The 25,052-nt window shown below is 43.2% G+C and overlaps 1 protein-coding gene across 26 annotated transcripts in view; it reads left to right on the top strand.

Moving 5' to 3' along the window:
- The first annotated feature begins 4,524 nt into the window (after nucleotides 1-4,524).
- HP1BP3 (heterochromatin protein 1 binding protein 3) overlaps nucleotides 4,525-25,052 on the top strand; it is a 46,856-nt gene continuing 26,328 nt past the window's right edge. For 3 of the 26 annotated variants that reach the window (XR_013408197.1, XM_028843160.2, XM_077975566.1), the window contains exons 1-7: nucleotides 4,525-4,637; nucleotides 11,255-11,450; nucleotides 11,888-11,987; nucleotides 15,326-15,479; nucleotides 18,453-18,612; nucleotides 21,342-21,485; nucleotides 24,712-24,792. Coding sequence is in view for 19 of the 26 variants with exons in the window: in XM_028843160.2 (XP_028698993.1) it covers nucleotides 11,355-11,450; nucleotides 11,888-11,987; nucleotides 15,326-15,479; nucleotides 18,453-18,612; nucleotides 21,342-21,485; nucleotides 24,712-24,792 (735 nt within the window). In the remaining 7 variants the exon portion in view is untranslated. 26 annotated transcript variants of the gene reach the window in all.

Raw genomic sequence — 25,052 nt, forward strand, 5'->3', positions numbered from 1 at the left:
GAATCTGCAGTTGCTTTGTCTGGGCACAGTGGCTCATGCCTGTAATCCCCGCATTTTAGGAGGCCAGGCAGGTGGATCACCTGAGGTGAAGAGTTCAAGACCAGCCTGGCCAACATGGTGAAACCTCATCTCTACTAAAAATACAAAAATTAGCCAGGCGTGGTGGTGCGCGCCTGTAATCCCAGCTACTTGGAAGGTTGAGGCATAAGAATCACTTGAACCCAGGAGGTGGAGGTTGCAGTGAGCCGAGATCCCGCCAGTGCACTCCAGCCTGGGCGACAGAGCGAGACTCTGTCTCAAAAATACATGCATGCATACATACATAAATACATACATAAAATAAATTTGAGGAACAGGAAGAAAACAAAAACAAAAAGCAACCAATCTATTACCTTCACAACAGGCTGTGAAGTCTGCAAAGCTAGTCTCATGCTAAAGTTTCAACAGGGACTTGGCTTCTGAAAAAGTGGGTGTTGAAAATTAGAGATGATACAGTTAGATTGTGAGGACTTCTTAACACTTGCACTCCTAGTTCACAAACTACTATGTTTCTTCATCTTTCTGGGACTCCCTAGGCAAGGACTCCCTGAGAATGGATAGCCTTGGGCAGAACTGTGAAGTCATCACAGATGGCCCCTCATTTACTCCTTTCTCTCCCCAGAAGTTCCTACCCTAGTCAGACCTCCAGGGTTCTTATCTTCTGATCCATCCGGAAAGAGGTTTAAAGTAGGAATTCTCAATTATCACTTGAAAAGTGCTATAGAAGAATGGCTGGGAGAGGTGGTGTGCCTATAATTACAGCTGCTTGGGAGACTGAGGCAGGAGAACTGCTTGAGCCCAGGAGTTTGAGTCCAGTCTGGGCAGCATAGCAAGACCCCATCTCTAAAACAATTTTTTTAGGTGCTGTAGAAGAAAGTGAAGATTAAACCAAAGGAATGAATCTCTGAGTGGTAGAACTTCAGGGACTTTGATGAGTGTGAGAGGTCTCTGAGTGAGAGGGTCTTCCCAGTGCCTGGAAGCTCAGTCTTCGATGGCAGCCTTCTATAATACACCCCGTAAGAACTGACCTGCTCTTCTAAACTTTTCAAGGTGGGTCTTTCCACCAATGCAGTTTGTTTATGTTTAAGTAAATGGTACAAAAATCATCATGTAATTGTTGGCTGGGTGCAGTGGCTCACACCTGTAATCCCAGCACTTTGGGAGGCTGAGGCAGGTGGATCACCTGCGGTCAGGAGTTCAAGGCCAGCTTGGCCAACATGGTGAAATCCCGTCGCTACTAAAAATACAAAAATTAGCCAGTCATGGTGGTGCACGTCTGTAATCCCAGCTACTTGGAAGGCTGAGGCGTAAGAATCACTTGAACCCAGGAGGTGGAGGTTGCAGTGAGCCAAGATCCCGCCAGTGCACTCCAGCCTGGGTGAGAGAGAGACTCCATCTCAAAACAAAACAACACCTGTTACATAACACACTTCAATGATCTGTGACTAGTATAGCTTAAAGAAAGCCAAGTGAAATAAACTATAAAACTATACGCCTATGGAATCTTTTGATTCAGAGGCAGGTACATACAAAAATCAAAACTGGCCAGATATTAAATATTACATTGAGCAAAGGTAAAGTGCTTTAATAGACATGTATAATAAAAATTTCAGATGCCTAAGTAGAAAACATTCAGCTTCAGTCTTCAGTAAGTGGTACCCTCAATGCCTGCCTCTGTGTGTGTGTGTGTGCGTGGCGCGCGCCGCACTCTTGTGGAAAAAATTTGTTTCAGGACTTTTCCTTCTTTGGTGTTCATGTCGTGAACAACAAAGTAAGATTGATTTTTTGTTGTTGTTGTTGTTTCTGAGACAGAGTCTTGCTCTGTCGCCCAGGCTGGAGTGCAACAGCACGATCTCTGCTCACTGCAGCCTCCGCCTCCCAGGCTCAAGGGATTCTCCCCCCTCAGCCTCCTGAGTAGCTGGGATTACAGGCCCCCACCATCATGCCCGGCTAATTTTTGTATTTTTGTAGAGACAGTGTTTCATCATGTTGGCCAGGATGGCCTGAACTCCTGACCTCAGGTGATTCGCCTGCCTCTGCCTCCCAAAGTGCTGGGATTACAGGTGTGAGCTACTATGCCCAGCCTTGATTTTTTTTTTTTTTTTTAGACAGAGACTCGCTCTGTTGGACAGGCTGGAGTGCAGTGGCGCAATCTTGGCTCACTGCAACCTCTGCCTCCTGGGTTCAAGGGGTTCTCCTGCCTCAGCCTCCCGAGTGGCTGGGATTGCAGGCACGTGCCACACGCCCAGCTAATTTTTGTATTTTTAGTAGGGACAGAGTTTCACCATGTTGGCCAGGCTGGTCTCGAACTCCTGACCTAGGCCTCCCAAAGTGCTGGGATTACAGGCATGAGCCACGACACTCCAGCTTGATTGATTTTTGGAACACTTTATTGCCCACGCTGAAGTGCAGTGTCACCACCACGGCTCACTACAGCCTCAACCATTTGTGCTTAAGTGATCCTCCCATCTCAGCCTCCCATGTAGGTGACCACAGGTGTGTGTCACCACACCCAGCTAATTTTTTTATATATATATACGGAGTCTCGCTCGGTCACCCAGGCTGGAGTGCAGTGGTGCGATCTCGGCTCACTGCAACCTCCTTCTCCTGAGTTCAAGTGATTCTCCTTCCTCAGCCTCCTGTGAGTAGCTGGGACTACAGGCTCGTGCCACCATGCCCGGCTAATTTTTTGTATTTTCAGTAGATACAGGCTTTCACCGTGTTAGTCAGGATGGTCTGGATCTCCTGACCTCATGATCTGCCTGCCTCGGCCTCCCCAAGTGCTGGGATTACAGGCTTGAGCCACCGTTCCCGGCCTAATATTTTTATCATGTATAGAAATGGGGTTTCTCCATGTTGCTCCAGGGTGGTCTTAAACTTCCTGGGCTAAAAAGATCCTCCTTTTGGGAACCTAAACCCCCCAAAGTGCTGGGATTACAGGCATGAGCCACCGTGCCTAACCAAGATGTTTTTGAGACAGGGTCTTGCTCTATCAGGCTGGAGCGCAGTGGTGATCATAGCTCACTGTGGCCTCAAACTTCTGGGCTTCAGCCATCCTCCTGCCTCAGCCTCCCAAGTAGCTGGGACTAAAAGCCTTTGCCACCATTCCTGCCTTATTTATTTATTTAGAGATGGGGTCTAATTATGTTGCCCTGGCTGGCCTCGAACTCCTGGCCCCAAGCCTCATGCAATCCTCCCACCTAGGCCTCCCAAAGTGCAGGGATTACAGGCATAAACCACCAGTCTAGGCCTAAGTTTATTTTATTTTATTTTTTTTAGCAAAAATATGTGGAGGAGGAAACATCTCCCAGTTTGCTCTCTTCCGAGTCTGCTTCTTACATGAGATGGGGTTAAATACATTTTAGTGTAAAAGCAGAATGGTAGGATGTTTTAAATGTACGAATACATAAAAATGGAACAGAGTCTTTGAAAAGGGAGACAACAGAAACGTTAACAACAAAGGGAGTGAGCAGAATGAAGAATGCCATAAAAAGACCAAAACCCCTTCTGAACAGCTGGAATATCACACCAGAGTACTAAACACTGGTAATGCCATCAGGATATGATTATTCATCATGATTATTCACTCACCTCGTAAAACATTTTTTATGGTGGCTGTGAAATTTGAACCGATAGAGTGGGGTGGCTGTGGCAGGGAAAGCTGGTGACACGAATCATGCTAATGGCAAGGCCAGGTGAGTGCTTAAATGATGTCGTCTTTATAAACCTTGGCACATACGTTTGGGTACTGTAAGCTTGGGGCAATTCTACTGGTATTTCCCTACATTTATTACCCAGTCCCTCCCCTGTCCCCCAACAGCTGCAACTTTAAAAACAATCTTTCCAAACTAGCTTTGAAGAGCTGCACTTTTCCTTCGTATGTACGTTGCTTAAGTACGCTGATAGCAACGTAATATGACAATTCAAAGGGAATCCCGTCTTCTAATCTCAGGGTTTTCTTCTGGGGAACTCCCCCTGCATGTGCGGATTAGGGAGCTCGGAAAGCCCGTTTCAACTTTTCAGTTCCGACTCCCGAGTCACTACTCTGCCCTGTACTGTCTGGAGACTTAACGGGAGCTAATGCGAGGCAGTGAATTCTCCGCTCTCTAGTTTTCCAATTCTTCTACGGTCTTCAAAAAAGGTTGTCTGCTCTTGAGCAGCGCCTAAACTGAGAAGCGGAAAAGGCGAGACCCGCTAAAGGCGGACGGGTGGCCGAAGCGGAAACCCAGTTAAGAGCAGGGACTGCCCTGGAGAGCATAGAAAGCCAAGGTTGCGGGGGAAAGCAGCGCCCCTCCGAGGAAACCGACACCGCCCCGCCACGCCAAGCCAAGCCAATGGGTGCCACCAAGCAGCGCCGGGAACGCGCGCCGACGCCCCGCGCTCCGCCGGCGTCCGCCCGTCCCCGCGCGCCCCCTCGTACCCCACGCGCGGGGGGCGGGGCCGGCGGGGGCGCGCGCGGGGCCGCGGGCAGGGGGGCGGGGCGGCAGAGCTCGGCGGCTGGGACTGGAGGACAGCGGCGGCGGAGGCGACTAGCGGCGGCGGGAGCGGCGCCGAGAGGCCGTGCGGGACGCGGGCGCCAGGACCGGCCGAACGCAGAGGTAACGCAGGACGGAACAGGCGGCCGGGGAGTGGGCGCGGGCTCGCTGAGCCCCGAAGGCGAGTGGCGGAGGCCGCTCGCCCGGGGCGCCGACGCCGCTCCCTGAGAGGAGGGGGCGGGGCGCCCGGGTCCCCGGAGGTGGCGCCTTTTGTCTGCCTGCCCCGACCGCTCCGCCCCCCTCCCTTCCCCTCCCCTGCGACCTAGCCCCCTGCCCTTCTGGCGGACTCCTCCTCAGGGGCCCTCCGGCGCGCGCGCTCCCGCCCTTGTTTTGTTTGGACTTGGGGGAGGAGGGGGAGCTCTTCCCTGGCCGTGCGACCCTGCGTCCCAGCGCGCCTGCGTCGGCGTCCTCCGCCTGCCCCGATTGGCTGAGGGCTGCGCATGCTCCGAGGCCCGCCGCGGTCCAGCGTCCGCCCGCGCCCTCCCCTCACCCCACTCTCTCAGCGGTTTTCGGAGCCGGTTCGAAAGATGCCGGCGGCGGTGACTGGCTGCGGCGGGCCCGCCCCCCGGGTTCTCCGCCCCCGCCGCCGCCATTACGGAGCTCCCAGTGGTGAGTGTGCGGAGCGCTGAGGCTCGCGTTCCGCCGCTGCTTCCGTCGCCGGGGCAGGCGCCGCGGTGTCCCTGCCGAGCGTGAGCCCCGAACTGTCACCGCGCCGAGCCCCAGCCTCATCCGTCGGTGTCCGCGGTCCGAGCTTTCTCCGCCTCGCTGGCGGCCCGCGCTCTCCCCCGCCGTGCGCGTTCGCCGCTGTGGCCTGTAGCTGCCTCGCCTCGCCGCTTTGTCTCCGCTGCTCTTGCCGTCCTTCCCGCGGCCCTCTGCGGGCGGGGCTGTTGGCTGTCGCTTTGCTGCTCCGCGACGGCGGTCTTGAGTCTTGCTCCCCCGGTGGGAAACATAGAACTGGTTACTGGCCACCTTAGGCGGTGGGGTTTGAATGGGAGCAGTGCCTCGGTAGGTCGTCAGAAAGTTACAGTCGCCCATCTGAGCGTTTGTAAGAGATGGAGGCAGGAGTGGTGAGGTGAGAGCCCCAGATCTGAGGGTTGGTACTGAATTGACAGCTGTGATCGGGGACAGCCACTTAACCTTTTTGAGAAAGAATTCTCTCCCGTACGGAGACCGAACCGGGTGAACTGTGCTGCCGCCTCCGTGTGCACGTTCTCTGTGTTATTGCGCTTCCTGACTTTGCATTGCATCGAAAGTGAGAATCCAATTCGAAATAACGTCTAAAAATCGCCTGCGGCTTTTTGAGCACGCTGTCTTGTCTTAAGAGTGAAATTAGACGTGACTAGTCATTTTTGAAAGATGCTTTAATTTTGTTTAACCTGGCATAGGCAAAAAACTTACTAGCTTTTAAATTTTTCATTGCTCTTCTCAAAAGTTTAGTGTAATTTGTTTCAAAATAGAAGTAACATTTTAAAATTTGCTGGGTTGGTTGGTTGGTTTTGGCTTTGTTTTTAAGCTTACTTGGAAGATGGTAGGGCTGAAAGTTAGTGGAGAAAGTATGCTGAACTCTCCATATCCAGATGAAAGTTTCAACTCCTTACCCAGTTAGATTGTGATTTTGTTGAGATGAGACACTCTAGTGTCCTTAGCATCTATGCCAGAGACAGACACCGAGTATATGCTTGCTTACATAACTTAAATTTGAAAATGAAAAACAAATGGTGCCAGCAATCAAATTACAGGCATTCTTTTTGTGACATGACTCGTTAAATCTGAGTATAATGAATGACTTTAGATTGGGAACAATGTGAGGTGTTCAGTGCATTACTAATAACATGTATTACATATATTTTATGGTAAAATGTGAAATTATAGTACTTTCCCTAAAATGCATATTATCAAGGGTATCAGTAAACTGAAATACGGTGTTAAACTCCTCGCTTTTCTGCCGCTTTCTTTTAATGTAGAGGGAATAAATTAAAACTGAAATTTGGGCTTTTTATTTCTACAATCCTTTTTTTTCTTGCTTGCATTCAAATAATTTAAAGCCAGGCATGGTGGCTCACACCTGTAATCCTAACACTTTGGGAGGCCAAAGAGGAGGATCTCGAGTCCAGGAGTTGGAGACCAGCTTGGGCAACATAGGGAGACCCTGTCTCTACAGAAAATAGAAAAACTGTCGGGTTGTCGTGGCGCATACCTGTAGTCCCAGCTACTCAGGTGGCTGAGGTGGGAGGAGATCACTTGAGCTCAGGAGGTCGAGGCTACAGTGATCCCTGGTCATGTCCTGAGACCCTGTCTCAACCGATTTAATTTAAGTATTTCCCTTGACAAAAAACAAATCTTTGTAGTTGTTCAAACACTAACTTTAAACAAACTGATGCTTATAAGAGGACCATGTAAACCACAGGTAAACTCAGACTGGTTTTGGCACACGTAAGAACCAAGATGAAAAACATGAATAGGTCGGACGCGGTGGCTCTCGCCTGTAGTCCCAACACTTTGGGAGGCCGAGGCGGGTGGATCACGAGGTCAGGAGATCGAGACCATCCTGGCTAACACGGTGAAACCCCGTCTCTACTAAAAATAGCCGGGCGTGGTGGCGGACACGGACGCCTGTACTCCCAGCTACTCAGGAGGCTGAGGCAGGAGAATGGTGTGAACCGGGAGGCGGGGTTTGTAGTGAGCCAAGATCGCGCCACTGCACTCCAGCCTGGGCAACAGAGTGAGACTCCGTCTCAAAAAAAAAAAAAAAAAGAAAAACACAAATAAGTTTCATTTGTTCATCCTTTAGTTTAACAAATATTAATTGAGCATCTATTCTGTGCCTGGTATGTTCTCAGGCATCAGGTATGCAGCAAGTGAATCAGATCAGATCCCTGCCAGGAACAAGTGTGGCAGCCTAAAAATCTGATCATTCACAAATGCAATAGTAAAAAGTTTAGTTAATAGGTACACTGGGTCAAATGCGGTGGCTTACACCTGTAACCCCAACATGTTGAGAGGCCGAGGCAGGTGGATCGCTTGAGCCCAGGAGTTTGTGATCAGCCTGGACAACATGGCAAAACCCTGTCTATACAAAAAAGAGAAAAATTATCTAGGCATGGCGATGCATGCCTGTAGTCCCAGCTACTAGCGAGACTAAGCTGGGAGAATTGCTTGAGCCTGGGAGGTTGAGACTGCAGTGAGCTGTGATACTGCAACGTGGGCATCAGAGTGAGACCCTGTCTCAAAACAAACAAAAAAAACATAGGTACAGTGATGTTAGCAGTGTGAATTAACCTTGCATATACTTAGCTCTGTAATGAACAGTGAATTTATTAAATAGCCAATTAACCCAACTATTCTAAAGCAAGTACTACAGGTTGAAGCTTTGAAGTTATGTGACTTTGACTTTTATTAAGGAAATGCAGAGCTGAGGCTAACATCTTTTTTTTTTTTTTTTTTTTTTTTTTTTTTTAAGACGGAGTCTCACTCTGTCACCCGGGCTGGAGTGCAGTGGCGTAATCTCAGCTTTTTGCAACTTCCGCCTCCCGAGTTCAAGTGATTCTCCTGCCTCAGCCTCGCGTAGTAGCTGGGACTAACCCAATATTCTAAAGAAAGTACTACAGATTGAAGCTTCAAAGTTCTACAACTTTTACTAAGGAAATGCGGAGATGAGGCTAACATCTCTATTTTGTTGAGATGGAGTGTTGCTCTGTCACCCAGGCTGGAGTGCAGTGGCATGATCTCAGCTCACTGCAACCTCCTCCAGGTTCAAGTGATTCTCCTCCCTCAGCCTCCGGAGTAGCTGGGACTACAGGCGTGCGCCACTGCAACTGGCTAACTTTTGTATTTTTAGTAGAGATGGGGTTTCACGGCCGGGCGCGGTGGCTCAAGCCTGTAATCCCAGCACTTTGGGAGGCTGAGACGGGCGGATCACGAGGTCAGGAGATCGAGACCATCCTGGCGAACACAGTGAAACCCCGTCTCTACTAAAAAATACAAAAAACTAGCCGGGCGAGGTGGCTGGCGCCTGTAGTCCCAGCTACTCGGGAGGCTGAGGCAGGAGAATGGCGTAAACCTGGGAGGCGGAGCTTGCAGTGAGCTGAGATCCGGCCACTGCACTCCAGCCCGGGCGACAGAGCGAGACTCCGTCTTAAAAAAAAAAAAAAAATGGGGTTTCACCATGTTGGCCAGGCTGATTTCGAACTCCTGACCTCAGGTGACCCCTGTCTCAGCCTACCAAAGTGCTGGGATTACAGGCATGAGCCACTGTACCTGGCCCTATCATCTCTTAATATTTGTCCCAAATAACTGGGTTTTAAGTGTTCTTCAGACATAATGAATATAGTATTAAGTACTACATTTTTGAACCTCCGCCTCCCAGGTTCAAGTGATTCTTCTTCCTCAGCCTCCTGAGTAGCTGGGACTACAGGCGCACACCACCACGCCTGGCTAATTTTTGTATTTTTAGTAGAGACGGGGTTTCACCATACTGGCCAGGCTGGTCTTGAACTCCTGACCTTGTGATCCATCAGCCTCGGCCTCCCAAAGTGCTGGGATTACAGGCATGAGCCACCATGCCTGGCCCTTGTGTGTGTGTGTGTGTGTGTGTGTGTGTTTTTAATAATAATTATTATTATTATTACTATTATTTTGAGGCAGGCTCTGCTCTGTCAGCTAGGCTTGGAATGCAGTGGCTGGATCTCAGGTCACTGCATCCTAAACCTTCTGGGCTCAAGCAATCCTCCCAATCTCAGCTTCCCAAGTAGCTGGGACTGTAGGCACATGCCACCATTCCCATTTGTAATTTATTTTTTAGACACAAGGTCTGTATTGCCCAGGCTGGTCTTGAACTCCTGGGCTGGAGTGATCCTCCTACCTTAGCCTCCCAGAGTGCTGGGGTTACAGGTGTGAGCCACCACACCTGGCCTGTTTTTAAATTTTAATTTGTTTACTTTTGGTAAAGACCAAGTCTAATGTTGCCCAGGCTAGTTTTGAATTTCTAGCCTCAAGGGATCCTCCCACCTCTGCCTCCTAAAGTGCTGGAGTTGCAGGCATGAGCTACTGTGCCAAATGGGAAAATACTTTTTTAAAGATTCCTATGAACGGATACTCCTGAAGGTTGTTGACTTCACTGTAGCATTTTCAGCCTAGCTAGTGTTATCGTGGATTAAGAAAGATGAATTCATTAGCAATATAACTTTACTAAGGATAATCTGATTGTGATACTCTGTTATTTCCGTATCATGTTTGCATGTAAAAATACCAGCAGATTTGCGTAAGGCTTTTTATGATTAAGAAAAATAGGCCGGGCGTGGTGGCTCACCCCTGCAATCCCAGCACTTTGGGAGGCTGAGGTGGGCAGATCATCTGAGGTCAGGAGTTCAAGACCAGCCTGACCAGCATGGTGAAACCCCATCTCTACTAAAAACACAAAATTAGCTGGGCATGGTGGCGCATGCCTGTAATCCCAGCTACTCAGGAAGGTGAGGCAGGAGAATCGCTTGAACCAAGGAGGCAGTGGTTGCAGTGAGCAGAGATCGTGCCACAGCACTCTAGCCTGGGCAACAGAGCAAGACTCCGTCTCAAAAAAAGGAAAAAAAATTTTAATATTAATGGATATTCTAGTTCACTATGTATGAGTGTGTTACACTGCACTGAATTCTTTCAGCTGACTGAAAGATTTGCTTGCAGCTGACTGACAGTTGACAAGTCTGGTATTGCTCTTGGTGTTCCTGTAAAGATATTTTCCCTGTAAATGTGAATGCATCCTCTGTGTTTCAGTTTTCTGGATTTATCCTAGTTATTGTAGGTTGGGACTGTTACTTGCCAAGTTGAAAGCTCTTAAATTCTTAGACAAGGTTAGAGCTTAATGTAGAAGTTGAATGACTGTCATTCCCCCACTCATTGTTAATAGTTCATTAGCACAGAGATCTAAACACTTAAGTGGTCTTTTTTTAATAGAGGAATTTTTGTATAAAATGTCATTGAGTCTTAGATGAGATTTTTGGGGAAGAGGGGGTGTTAGTGATCAGGTAAACTTGGGTGACTGCATGGGTTTTTGATCTTTGAATATTTAATTATATTCTTCTGTACTAGTTTTCCTTACATTAAAAATATGACAGTCTTAGAAGCATACGTTTATTCTCCTAAGTGATGGTCTAAATTTGCTTCTGTGGGTCTGGAAGTTACTAGAATGTTGGGTTATTCAGCAGTATTTTTGCCCTTGTGTTTTCCCTTAACAGAGAAAAATAAAAGTACTTTTCTAATAGAGATAGAGTTTAAGATTACAGTTAATTTTCCTACCCTTTTGAGAACAGTGACAACAAAAGCCTTCTCTTTGTAAACTGATCTTTGACTAACATTTCACTGACTGTTCCTCAGTCTCTCTATTCTGTCCTCCTCAGTTCCTGATGGTGGCAGGAGGGGATGGGACTAGGTTCCATATGAGCTGCCTTGCCCTTGTCTTTGTTCATGCGGAAGGTGCAACAGCTGCTGTGGCTTATGCATTCGTCTTAGTTGCTGCTTTATGTAGTCTATATTTTAGTAGTTTTATCTTTCTGAGTAACCAAATCATCTGTCACTTAACTATACATTTTATAGTTATATTTTTTCCCTTTGGATGTGTATTAAATTTAGAAGTTTTAGTTTAGTTTTGTTTCTGTTAATCTTCACACCAGGTCTTTTCTGTGCTTTAGGTTGATTCTTCACCACACTGAAACCATTAGGAAAAATCCTTGTGGTTAACAGCAGAGGCTTCAGAGTGTAACCTGTACTCGGGCCTAGAAATTATTTAAAATGGCGACTGATACGTCTCAAGGTGAACTCGTCCATCCTAAGGCACTCCCACTTATAGTAGGAGCTCAGCTGATCCACGCGGACAAGTTAGGTGAGGTAGGGGCTGACACATTCTTGAAGCTCACTCTTGGATCAATCCCTGACTTCAGGCCCTGCTGGGTCCTCCTTCTTGGTACATGCTCCTTCCCTTACTTTGGGGAGTCTAGGTTGTGAATTTGAAACAAAATCAGATTCTTTTCATCTTCCCTTTCCCCTCAAATTCCTCAGAAAACCTCCAACCTTCTAAATTTATAGCAAATCAACTATAATTATGTGTTTCCATTTGAAATTCAAGCTAAAATAACATACTTTTAAAAAGTGTATCTTAAAAATCATATTTCACTTCAAAAAAACTTGTTAAAAGTAATTTGCATCAGATCCTGGAGTCGACTTGAAGAATTCTCCTACATCTTCTGACACCCAGTTAGGCCTTTTGAGAAAGAGATAAAACAATTTTTTAATGCATGTTTGATTATGGCCATCTCTTTTCTTAGAAGGTAGAAGATAGCACCATGCCGATTCGTCGAACTGTGAATTCTACCCGGGAAACTCCTCCCAAAAGCAAGCTTGCTGAAGGGGAGGAAGAAAAGCCAGGTAAAGTAAAATGGTGACACAACTTAAAACATCAAAAGTTATGCTGCAGTTTGGAGTGTCCCATAAATTCCTTTGAACTTAATTATTCTTTTTTTCATGGCTAAGTGTTTTGGGGAAACATTTGGAGAGAGAATCAGTAGCTATTGGTATGTCATTGCCAGACCATGAGGGCAAAGTAAGATTTCATCTTCTCTGTAAAGATTTTTGGAAGGTGAAAATGATATGTTGGAATTAAAAACAGAAAAATGGTTGGGGATGACAGGAATGGCCAAAGAGTAGCATTCTGGACATAAAGTGTCATGGGGATGAATGCAGTGTGGGAGAATGGAAAACGTGGGCCTTTAGGATAGACGTGGAAAGTTCATCCAGAAATCATCTGGAGGCCTTAAGAGAAGCAAATGGTGATCTGTTGATCTGTAACAGGTATCGGTAGAGAAAAGTCAGTGGTGGGAGCTTAACAAATGGAAAGAAATATAAACCCATCAGTATGGAGTGCTGGTGCTCCTTTATGGCGTCTATAACCATCTCTTCTCCTTTTCCCGTCTTTATTTTTCTTCTCATGATCTTTTTGTTTTTTTTCTTTGTCTTTTCCCTTTTTGCCTTTTTCTCTTGCCTTTTATCTCAAGTTTTTCAGGGATGAGCACACTGTGCTGCCTCTGTTGTGGCTGTTAGAATCAATTATTTGCTGACTAGCATGTATTAGGAATAGAGGGCCGGGCACAGTGGCTCACGCCTGTAATCCCAGCACTTTGGGAGGCCAAGGCGGGTAGATCACCTGAGGTCAGGAGTTCGAGACCAGCCTGGCCATCATGGTGAAACCCCGTCTCTACTAAAATTACAAACATTATCTGGGCATGGTGGTGCATGCCTGTAATCCCTGCTACTCAGGAGGCTGAGGCACAAGAATTGCTTGAGCCCAGGAGGCAGAGATTGCAGTGAGCTGAGATCACGCCATTGTATTCCAGCGTGGGCAACAGGGGAAACTGTCTCCAAAAAAAAAAAAAAAGGAATAGAAAATACGTGCATCCTTGTTTCCTGTATCCCTTGGTGCATCAGGACAGACATCAATAATGAGTCAATATACTCTTTTTTCTGGCTGAGCCTGGATTTTTTTCTCTAAATCCTTCGATGAATGCTGTAAGCAATTTGGGCACCCTAGCCTAAGGCAGTTAAGAAACATGAGAATCCGAATATTTGAAAAAGTAAATGGGTGCTGGTGAGTTGAAGATAGGTTATCTTGTCCAGCAGTGGGATAAGCCGCTTGGTGGTCCATCTTAATCCATGTTTAACAGCCAGCTGAAGCCACTAAATCACTAATAACATCAGTTTTCAGAATATGTGCCAGAGGGTTCAGAGGTAAAGTATTAGAAAAGTCAACCAAGAGTTTATGAAGAAACAGTGTCACTTCACAAGTTGTATGTTTGTTTAATCTTCTCTCTATCCCATTTTGTACATAGTATTTTGTACATAGAAATTAGACTTCACTCATTTTAAATTTTATAAACTCTACATTTTACCCAGAAACAGACAGTAGTTCGGTGAGTTGGAAACAGTCATATACAAACTACATATTCAGTATCCGTTGAGTGACTGAACTTTAAGCCATAACTCTTGAGCAGTTACTCTTGAGAAGAGAAAATAATGTAAAATTAAATTTATAAGTCTTATTGCAGTAAAACCCGTGAATGATTCTTAGCTTTTCATCTTTTTTAGAATAAGACAAAGTATAAATAAACATGACTAACTAATAGTAAATTCTTGCCCATGCAGCAATTTAGGTCAAGTTGTTGGTGTGAGGGGCAGTACAAGATATATCATGATGAAAAATACATTTTATTTTGGAAAACCTAAATGCAGTTACTATCTTTATCCCCAGATACCATTGTTACAGTGAAGTTCTGTCCATAATACTTTGTGATCCTAAGCATATGGAAAACAATTTTAGAAGCAGAGAAGGCCAAAGGAGGATGGAAATCACTCGCTTAGTATAAGTGTTAGAATTGTACTTATGCGATTTGGTTTTAAGAAAGAAGTGGCATTTTAAAATTCTCTTTATGTGTAGGCCACAAAGAAGTCCTTGTCATTATTGCAATAAGTAGTTCACATAATTTAAATGATCAAATTCTTCAATCATATACTTTGGTTTGAAGTATATGCTTGCCACTGGAGTCTTTTTTTTTTTTTTTTTTTGAGATGGAGTCTCGCTCTGTCGCCCATGCTGGAGTGCAGTGGCGCGAACTCGGCTCACTGCAAGCTCCGCCTCCCGGGTTCATGCCATTCTCTTGCCTCAGCCTCCTGAGTAGCTGGGACTACAGGCACGTGCCACAGCGCCCGGCTAATTTTTTGTATTTTTTTTTTTTTTTTTTTTTGAGACGGAGTCTCGCTCTGTCGCCCAGGCTGGAGTGCAGTGGCCGCATCTCAGCTCACTGCAAACTCCGCCTCCCGGGTCTACGCCATTCTCCTGCCTCAGCCTCCCGAGTAGCTGGGACTACAGGCGCCCGCCACCTCACCCGGCTGGTTTTTTGTATTTTTTAGTAGAGACGGGGTTTCACCGTATTTAGCCAGGCTGGTCTCGATCTCCTGACCTTGTGATCCGCCCGTCTCGGCCTCCCAAAGTGCTGGGATTACAGGCTTGAGCCACCGCGCCCGGCCATTTTTTGTATTTTTAGTAGAGACGGGATTTCACCGTGGTCTCAATCTCCTGACCTTGTGATCCGCCCGCCTCGGCCTCCCTGGAGTCCTTTTTCTTTTGTGTGTGTGTGATTGTTTGTTTGTTTTTTGTTGTTGTTGTTGTTGTTGTTGTTGTTTTTTGGAGTTCTCTGAAGTCCCTGCATAACCAGTGCCTGGGGTTCTGTGTTTTGTAGTAGCTGCTCAGAGACATGCTGTGAAGGAAAGGCACAAATAACAGCAGACCTCCATGTTCCCCTCTCATATTTCTACTCTTGCTTCAGTCATCCTCTTGGAGAATACATGAGTTTTTTATTACTTATTCTCTGAGATTTGACTGTTGAATTAAAAAATGGCTAATTTCTTAATTATAAGTCTCATGAATATTGCAAAGTAGAATAATTAAATCATTTGGGATGAAATGAGTTTTCCTTTCTGTGTAATTTCCTGGTCTATCTATTTTTCTAATAATAGATAACCACCTGACCAGGCAACTTGAGTGACATAAAGAATGTAAGAAAACTGCATTAGCGGTCATTTGTTTTCATTCTAGAATTCATTTGTTAATTGGAGACTTCGGCTGGTCCGTTTAATAAGATAAACTTTTACCCTTTTATTGACTCAGATTGGAATACATCTGCTTATGCAATTCTGCTCACCTGATTTTTTAGAACCAGACATAAGTTCAGAGGAATCTGTCTCCACTGTAGAAGAACAAGAGAATGAAACTCCACCTGCTACTTCGAGTGAGGCAGAGCAGCCAAAGGGGGAACCTGAGAATGAAGAGAAAGAAGAAAATAAGTCTTCTGAGGAAACCAAAAAGGAGTAAGGAGTTATGTCTTCTTGCTATTTGTATTTGAAGAAGGTGTAAAAGGACTTTAGATCAGATTATTTTAAAGTGTTATAACATTGGCTTATGCTAGGTATTTGCTATTTGGATTTAATTTTTAGAATTACCATTTGAAATAGGTTTATTATATAGTTGTATGACCTGTTAGAATATGCTGTAGTTAGCAGAACACAATGGTTTGAATGATCCAAAAGTCTTTGTCATTGACTTTGGAATATGTTTTTGAGCTTGTAATTTATTGTGGGAGTATCTGATATTTTAAGCATTGGCAAGACTTCAATAAGAAATGAAACATAATTATAAAAATCTGACCTAGAAGACACTTCACTATTTTATTCCTACCTCTGTGCCAGGAGTGGGTTGCTTTTGTGTGCTTATGTTAGAAGGCGTTAGTCTGTATCAAGCTATTGGTTAGTGTGACCTAAAAGTCTATATATGTTTGATGAAGTATTCAGTTGGAGAATTGACTTTGAGAATCTGAAAGTAAAATTTGCTGTTGATATGTATCTATATAAGGTGATGGCAGTTACTTTTTAATTTTTAATTTTTTTTTTTTTTTTTGCAGGAGAGCTGGTAGTATTCATTCTACTCTTTTCATAATTGGTCAAACAGTTAGAAATTACTTTTAAATAGAGTCATGCATTGCTTAACAATGAGTATGCATTCTGAGAGATGCATCTTTAGGCGATTTCATCATTGTGCCAACATCATAAAGCGTACTTACACAAACCTACATGGTACAGCCTACTACATAACTAGGCTTTATGGGATAGTCTGTTGCTCCTAGGCTGCAAACCTGTACAGCATGCTACTGTACTAAATACTGTAGGCAGTTATAACACAGTGGTAAGTATTTGTGTATTTAAACATAGAAAAGGTACAGTAAAAATATGATATAAAAGATTTAAAAAAAGGTATACCTTTGTAGGACACCTGCCATGAATTGACCTTAAAAGATTGGAAGTTGTTTGGGTGAGTGAGTGTAAGTGAATGCAAAGGCCTAGGACATTACTGTGTGCAACTGTAGACTCTGTAAATACTGTATGCTTAGGCTACACTAAATTTATAAGCTTTTTTCTATTTTTAAAAGTTTTTATTTTTTAAAACTTTACTAAAAACAAAGACAAAAGCCAGACTCAGTGGTGTACACCTGTAGCCTTAGCTACCTTAGCTACTTAGGAAGCTGAGGTAGGGGGATTGCTTGAGTCCTGAAATTTGAGTCTAGATTGGGCAACATTGGGAGACCTTATATCTATTAAAAAAACAAAAGTAAGACACACACACACCTTAACCTAGGCCTGCACAGGGTCAGGGTCATCAGTATCACTGTCTTCCACCTCCACATCTTCCACTGGAAGGCCTTCAGGGGCAGCAACACACATGGACCTGTCATTTCCTATGATAACAATGCTGTCTTTTGGAATACCTTCTGAAGGACCTGCTTGAGGCTGTTTTACAGTTAACGTTTTTTTTTTAAGGTAGAAAGCATATATACTCTAATGATAAAAAGTAGAGTATACTAAACACATAAACTAGTAACATAGCTGTTTATTATCAAGTATTATGTATAATGGTAATGTGCTTTTTTTTTTTGGGGGGGAGACAGAGTCTCGCTCTGTCACCCAGGCTAGAGTGCAGTGGCGCGATCTCGGCTCATTGCAACCTCCACCTCCCAGGTTCACACGATTCTCCTGCCTCAATCTCTCGAGCAGCTGGGACTACAGGCGTGCGCCACCATACCCAGCTAATTTTTGTATTTTTAGGAGAGACGGGGGTTTCACCATGTTGGCCAGAATGGTCTCAATCTCTTGGCCTTGTGATCTGCCCACCTTGGCCTCCCAAAGTGCTGGGATTACAGGCATGAGCCAGTGTGCTGTATTTTTATGTGACTGGCAGCACAGTAGGTTTGTTTACACCAATGTCTCCACAAACAAGTGAGTAACTTGTTGCGCTGTGATATTACCACCACTATCATGTTAACCGGGTAATAGGAGGTTTTCAGTTCCATTATAATCTTAGGGGACGACCATCGTATATGTGGTCTGTTGACCAAAATATTGTTATGCAGCACATAACCATAAAAGAATAACTTAGTAATAACTCTACCTTCTAGCTGTAATATTCAGGGTATTCTTTATCTGAGTTTCATAAGTATAGCTAAGGTCTGTGGAATTTATAGCGACTATCGTGTGTGTGTGTGTGTGTGTGTGTGTGTGTGTGTTTAATAGAGATGGTATCTCACTATGTTGGCTAGGTTGGGCTTGAACTCCTGGCCTCAAGCAGTCCTCCAACCTTAGCCTCCCAAATTGCTGGGATTACAGGCATGAGCCACTGCACCCAGCCTATCCTCTGTTGTTAAATGTTCTAATGCATCTATTAGGTGCACAGAGCACTATTATATACTCAGAATAAAATTTATATAATTCTTTAAATTTTACAAAATTGCTTTGATAAACATACTCTTATAATTCTTGCAACACCTTGGGAAGTAGTTGGTTTTATATTACTATTTTATAGCTTAGGAGAAAGACTCACATCATATACTGAGATCATATAGCTAGCTAGTAAATGTTTGTGTGAAAATGCAGACAAAGGTTTTCTGACTTAAGAGCTTGAGTTTTTCCACTATACCATATTGCATCTGTTGTAGTTGCTAACTAATATGCATTTTAAAATTCTCTTTTATGTACTGAGCCCTTATACCAGTGCTAATTTATGTGACTCCTCTCTTCTGCACCTAAGAGAAAAATACCTTTTTAATTCATTTATGGTACCCAGTTTTTAAAGAAAGACTTGTTTTGTAAAATTTTGCTTATGGTACATATCACCTTAGCCTGTGAATAAATTAAAGCATTAATTTTTATCCCTCCCTGGTCTTTTCCTCCTTCTGACTTTATACGTCTTTCTAGAGAGTTTATTTTCTATAATAACAATTCTTTGTTTTAAAGTGAGAAAGATCAGTCTAAAGAAAAGGAGAAGAAAGTGAAAAAAACAATTCCTTCCTGGGCTACCCTTTCTGCCAGCCAGCTAGCCAGGGCCCAGAAACAAACACCGATGGCTTCTTCCCCACGTCCCAAGATGGATGCAATCTTAACTGAGGCCATTAAGGCAAGTTTTTATTTCAAGCAATTCATCCTAGATTTATTATGTTCATTTTTTTTCTTATTTGAAAATGGCATATTTCTGTCTAGACATAAATCTTGCTCTGCTTCCTAAAGGAGTTTTAAAGAGAGGAAAGTCATTATGAGTTCATGTTTTTCTAATATCAGATTTGGTGAACACTTAATTTTTTTCAAAAATATACATTTGCTATAGCAAATATTTTTAACTTTAGAATTTTTAAATTCAGCTTATCGATTAAGTACAGTTTTTATTTGAAGGCTGAAAATGTTAATTCATTGAACAAAGATTTAAGGACTACTTTCCCTCTGTCGGGCGCCCCTGCTAGTGGTATAAAATTAACTAAGGCTAGCAAAGTCCTTGCCCTTATTAATCTAATTGTGACTCAGTAACTGAAAAATACTGAGAATTTTTGTTTAAAAAATATCTCTAGGTTCATTTGTAAAGCTAAGTGTCTGATCTTGGTAGTAGATATCTTTCACACCTGAACCCTGTTATAAACACTGCTTTATCACCTAGACATTCCAAAATGCTTACAAAAATTGTCCTCCCTACATAGATTTATGATTTGCTATAATCCATTGACTTTCGTTAGATGTGGTTTTTCTATTTTAATTTTTAAAGGTTATCTTCTAATCTGACATTGCCTTTATTGTGTAAGTCTTTTCATTTAATTTTGCCTTGTTTAGTTCATATGATCAGATGATAAGAGGAGTTCAAACAGACCCATCTTTCAGGGACCCTGTTGTTAGGATCTGAGGCAGGATTGGGGAGACAGGGATACAGATGATTTTTAACCAGAAAAGGGGGGATGTGTATAAAAAGGAGCAGCCTGGTTGTCATTCTTAGAATGCGAGAAGATAGCACTAACATATAAACTGGAAAACGGGTTTGCCTTCAGACTTGTCCCTTTACTCCTTCAAGACTTCTTATGCTCTCGTCTCATTAAGAATACTATTGGTCTAGATCACCTCACTGTAGTGAAATCTCTGTTCTTTGTATAGCCTTTCTTCAAGGATTTCACTTGACCACTCAGCCTGGGTTTGAAGGAGCAGCATCATAGTAAGGATGGAAAAAGGACTAAAACTTTAGAATAGTGAAATAAAAAATTAAAACGATATCAATTTGGCTTAAAGAATGGTTTGAATATAACTGTGCATATTTATGCAGATGATTGATTTTATTTTATTTTATTTATTTATTTATTTATTTATTTATTTTTTGAGACGGAGTCTCGCTCTGCCGCCCAGGCTGGAGTGCAGTGGCCAGATCTCAGCTCACTGCAAGCTCCGCCTCCCGGGTTCACGCCATTCTCCTGCCTCAGCCTCCTGAGTAGCTGGGACTACAGGCGCCCGCCACCGCGCCCGGCTAGTTTTTTGTATTTTTTAGTAGAGACGGGGTTTCACCGTGTTAGCCAGGATGGTCTCGATCTCCTGACCTCGTGATCCGCCCATCTCGGCCTCCCAAAGTGCTGGGATTACAGGCTTGAGCCACCGCGCCCGGCCTAATGATTGATTTTATATAGATAATGTGTATTCCATGCAATATGACAAATTATTGCAGACCATGGATACCATTTTCTGTATCAAAAAGGAATCATGATACCTACTGCCATCTCACTGTCAGATTGGTGGAGCAAAAGATTATTTGTTTCAGCATTAGTGTTCTTTTCTGCTTGATTTTATTTGCTTTGTGTTTTCTTGAAAGATCAGGAGTAAACCTCAGTAGGTCATTAATAGTTCAGAGACATAGACTTGAATTACATGACTCATATTAATACAGCTTGTTTCATGTTGTACAATCTTTTCTGGACCATGTACCTGTGAGTTATTTTTCTTTGTTGTCAAAGTGTATAAAAACATTCAATGAAGTTCTTATTCAGTGAGAATGAATAAGTGCTACATTCATTTAATAGACACCGTGGCAGTACAAAATTGATGGACTGGCCCATTAGATAAATGACAGATGCTACTTCTGTGTGCTTCAAAATTTAAAGCATTTGATTTCAAGTCAGTGACCAGTTGGAAAACAAAACTTTAAGCATTTGAGAAAATTAAGTATTTGCTGCCTTTGTGACATAATGAGCTACTTCATTCTTCCAGGTGCATTAGTCAAATGGAGTATAAGTAAAATAGGATGGAAATAGAAGAGGGCACATTAAATTCAAATAGAACACCTTCACTGTTAACCAAAATTCTCCTTCAGGACTTTGCCATGTGTAAACCCAGTTTTATGCCATTTGTTTAGATTATCTTTGATTCTTCTCTCTGCTGACATTCATACAGAGCCTTCAGGAAAATGTCCTGGCATGCTCATTCCTTAAGCTCATGCCTTAAAATGGGCCAGATCTGTGATCCTATAAGTGATAGGTTTGTTCTACTTTTCTCATTTTGATGCCAAAGATCCATCTTCTAGGTATAGAATGGAATTAAAATGGAAAGAGGTTCTTCATTATGCATAGAATGTTGTTCATGTTCAGTATGATCTTTTAGGCTGTTTTGAACAATTTAAAATTGTAGTAGAAATATTTAGTAATTCTGTTATTTCTCTACAGCCATTATGAACTGAAGTCTTCTGAAGTTCATTCTTCCCTACCATTTTTGTCATCCATTATCAAGTTCACTTCCAAAATAATTTATTTTGAAAATATATGTCAGGCTCTGTATCTAATAAAAAAAAACTGGTTTAATGTATATGGTTTGATAAATCTTTTCTAGGCATGCTTCCAGAAGAGTGGTGCATCAGTGGTTGCTATTCGAAAATACATCATCCATAAGTATCCTTCTCTGGAGCTGGAGAGAAGGGGTTATCTCCTTAAACAAGCACTGAAAAGAGAATTAAATAGAGGCGTCATCAAACAGGTATTACACAATTATTAGTAGTAAGATCATTTCACTGTGTATTAGCTTTAAGTCTACAGTTAGTAACGTTTAGGCTTTTTGTGTCTTTTTTGTTAAAAAATAAGTTGCATAATGATGAAATTCCTTAAGTTTAACCTAGTTGAATTATCTGAGGCTAGGTTTCAAAAACGTTGGTGCCATTTAAATAGTGTAACTTTTTTCTAGTTTGTTTTGTTCTTAATTAGATTTTTCTTTGGGGGCTGCTTGTGCTTGAAATCATGTAGCACTGAACATGAGAAAGGTAAGGAATCCTACTACTGAAACAGCAAAAATGAGACTAGGCATGGTGGCTTACACCTGTAGTCCCAGCACTTTGGGAGGCTGAGTTGGGAGGATCACTTGAGCCCAGGAGTTCGAGACCAGCCTGGGCAACATAGCAAGACCCCTTCTCTAGAAAAAATACAAAATTAGCAGGATTTGGTGGCATGTGCCACTAGTCCCAGCTACTCTGAAGGTAGAGGCGGGAGGACCACTTGAGCCTGGGAGGTTGAGGCTATCGTGAGCTATGATCTCACCATTCCAGCCTCGGTGAGAGTGAGACCCTGTCTGAAAAAAAAGGAATAACAAAAATGATAATTGCCCTTGTCTTAGGTTTGTTTCCATTCAAGCCTAACTTACATGATAGACTTGTTAGTATTAATTTTTAGCTTCATAAATATGCTCACTTTAACTGATTAGTATCTAAACCATTAAAGCCTATTAGGAGTATCAGAGAAGCCTGAGTGAAATGTGACTAGCACTAGAACCAATGTTGATTTCAGGCATAAGTCTACTTTACCTTGCATAGTGCATGGAGGCTTAGAACCATAGAAATCTAAAGCTAGAATAAACTTTATAATGTGTTACCCTCTTAAGAGGTCCAGAGTGATGAAATAACTACTAACGTCTTAATTTTAAAAACCTAGTTCACCACATTCCTAGAGTCTGGTTACGCTTTTTCTAGACCCACTGCCTGTTTGATCAGAATAGAATTCTGTGCCACTCAGGCATTTAAACTCTGCTTAGGGACTTTGAACTAGTACTTAATTTCACAGATATGTCTTGTCTCCTATGTGCCAGTTGCCTGAAGGTCTGTTACTGAATAAAACAGATTGCTGCTGTGTGGAGCTGAGAGTCTAGCTTTCTCAAAATGTAAAACTGATATTTAAATGGCCTTTAAAATTATCACTGATGCCCAGGCGCAGTGGCTCTTGCCTGTAAGCTGAGGTGGGAGGGTTGCTTCAGGCCAGGAGTTTGAGACCATCCTGGGCAACATAGCAAGGTGAGACCCTGTCTCTACAAAAAAAATTATTTCTGTATTCTATTTTACTTTTTGAGACAGAATCTCACTCTGGCTCAGGCTGGAGTGCAGAGGTGCAGTCTTGGCTTACTGCACTCTCTACCTGCTGGACTCCAACAGTCCTCCCACCTCAGCCTCCTGAGTACCTGGGACTATAGGTGTGCACCACCACACCCAGATAATTTCTGTATTCTTTGTAGAGACAAGGTTTTGCCATGTTGCCCAGGCTGGCCTCAAGCTCCTGGGCCCAAGTGATTCACCCACCTCAGTCTCCCAAAGTGCTGGGATTATAGACGTGAGCCACTATGCCCAGCTTTTACAAAAAATTTGAAAATCAGCCAAATGTAGGGGTGCATGCCTGTACTCCCAACTCAAGAGGCTGAGGCAGGAGGATTGCTTGAGTCTGCAGTGAGCTATGATTGTGCCAGTGCACTCCAGCATGGGTGACAGAGTAAGACCCTGTCTCTAAAATAAAACAGAATGATCATTGACTAAAAGGTCTTAACCTAGTTAATATGATTATCAGAGCCAAGGACCTGTTGTGTAACATAGTATATGTCAGCAAAGCTTATGTGATGGCTTCATGTTTTAGTTTATGACCTGCTGTAGCCTACATAGCCTGACCACCTTTGGTTGATGCCTAAACAACTCTTAGTAGGCTAAAAGCATTCCAGCTTGATTGCTCATTGATAGCAGTGTAGGTAAAACTAAGCTGTGGAAGACTTTAATTATTGTGAATCAACTTTTTTTTTTGAGATGGAGTCTTGCTCTGTTACACAGTGGCACAGTCTCAGCTCACTGCACCCTCTGCCTCCCATGTTCAAGCAATTCTCCTGCCTTAGCCTCCTGAGTAGCTGGGTTTACAGGCACCCGCCACCACACCCAACTAATTTTTGTATTTTTAGTGGAGACAGGATTTCACCAAATTGGCCAGGCTGGTCTCAAACTCTTGACCTCAAGTGATCTGTCCACCTCGGCCTCCCAAAGTGCTGGGATTATAGGAATGAACCACCATGCCTGGCCTATTGCGAATCAACTTTAAAATTTTATGAAAGTGCTTTGTGAACTGGAAATATGTGGTAAAACTTAGCATTGTGTGCAGTGGCTAAAAAATTGTTTTTTTTTTTTGAGATGGAGTCTCGCTCTGTCACCCAGGCTATAGTGCACTGGTGTGATCTCAGCTCACTGCAAGCTCCGCCTCCCGGGTTCACACTATTCTCCTGCCTCAGCCTCCTGAGTAGCTGGGACTACAGGTGCCCGCCACCACATCCGGCTAATTTTTTGTATTTTTAGTAGAGATGGGGTTTCACTTTGTTAGCCAGGATGGTCTGGTTCTCCTGACCTCGTGATCCACCCACCTTGGCCTCCCAAAGTGCTGGGATTACAGGCATGAGCCACTGTGCCCAGCCAAAATATTGTTAGATAACCCTTCCCATAAGGAATAATGTATCGTTGGTAAACTATGGGAAGTTATGTGGCCTGAGACTAATTAGGGTGTAAACTTTTTCCAAGGAGCTTTTAAGATAGTGAGGGCTTTTCTTATTTTCCCTAAGAGATTATGTCCCTTCTTTCTGTGGGATATTTTTATTTTCCTTTTTTATTTCGTTTTGAAAGTTTTTAATAGACGGTTTAACCTAGTATCACAGTAGCATTCTTCTCAAAATTTTGTAGATGAGAAAACAAAAAGCTCAGAGGGTTAACTGGGTTGTACAATATTACTCAACATCAGCTAGATGGTACGTAAAGGACCTTTCATCTGAAGTCTTTTGACTTTTCATTGACTGTTTTTTTTTTCTCTGAAGAAGTAAACACCACTTTACATTAGCTCTTGCATTACCATGCCCTGTAATTTCCTTAGCCTAATGTAAAGTTATGAATACTAGAATAACAAAAATTAATTTACTTTAGGTTAAAGGAAAAGGTGCTTCTGGAAGTTTTGTTGTGGTTCAGAAATCAAGAAAAACACCTCAGAAATCCAGAAACAGAAAGGTAAGACAATGTATACCACAGTTTGAGTGCTGTGGAGCTGTTATTGCTACCAAAAACAGCAACATTCATTGAGTCTTTGCTGTGTGCCTGGCAGTATGCAAAGTTCAGCCTTTGTGCTAAAGTCTAGGGAAGTTACAAATAATTTGTTCATCTAGTGAGTAGAATAGCCAGGATGCAGATCCAAGCAGTCCAACCTGGTTAAGTCTATGCTCTTAAGTGCCTTACATTAAATTATGGGCAGCTATATTAATTATACTGCT

Source organism: Macaca mulatta, chromosome 1 (genome assembly GCF_049350105.2).
Source record: "Macaca mulatta isolate MMU2019108-1 chromosome 1, T2T-MMU8v2.0, whole genome shotgun sequence".
Classification (NCBI taxonomy): domain Eukaryota; kingdom Metazoa; phylum Chordata; class Mammalia; order Primates; family Cercopithecidae; genus Macaca; species Macaca mulatta.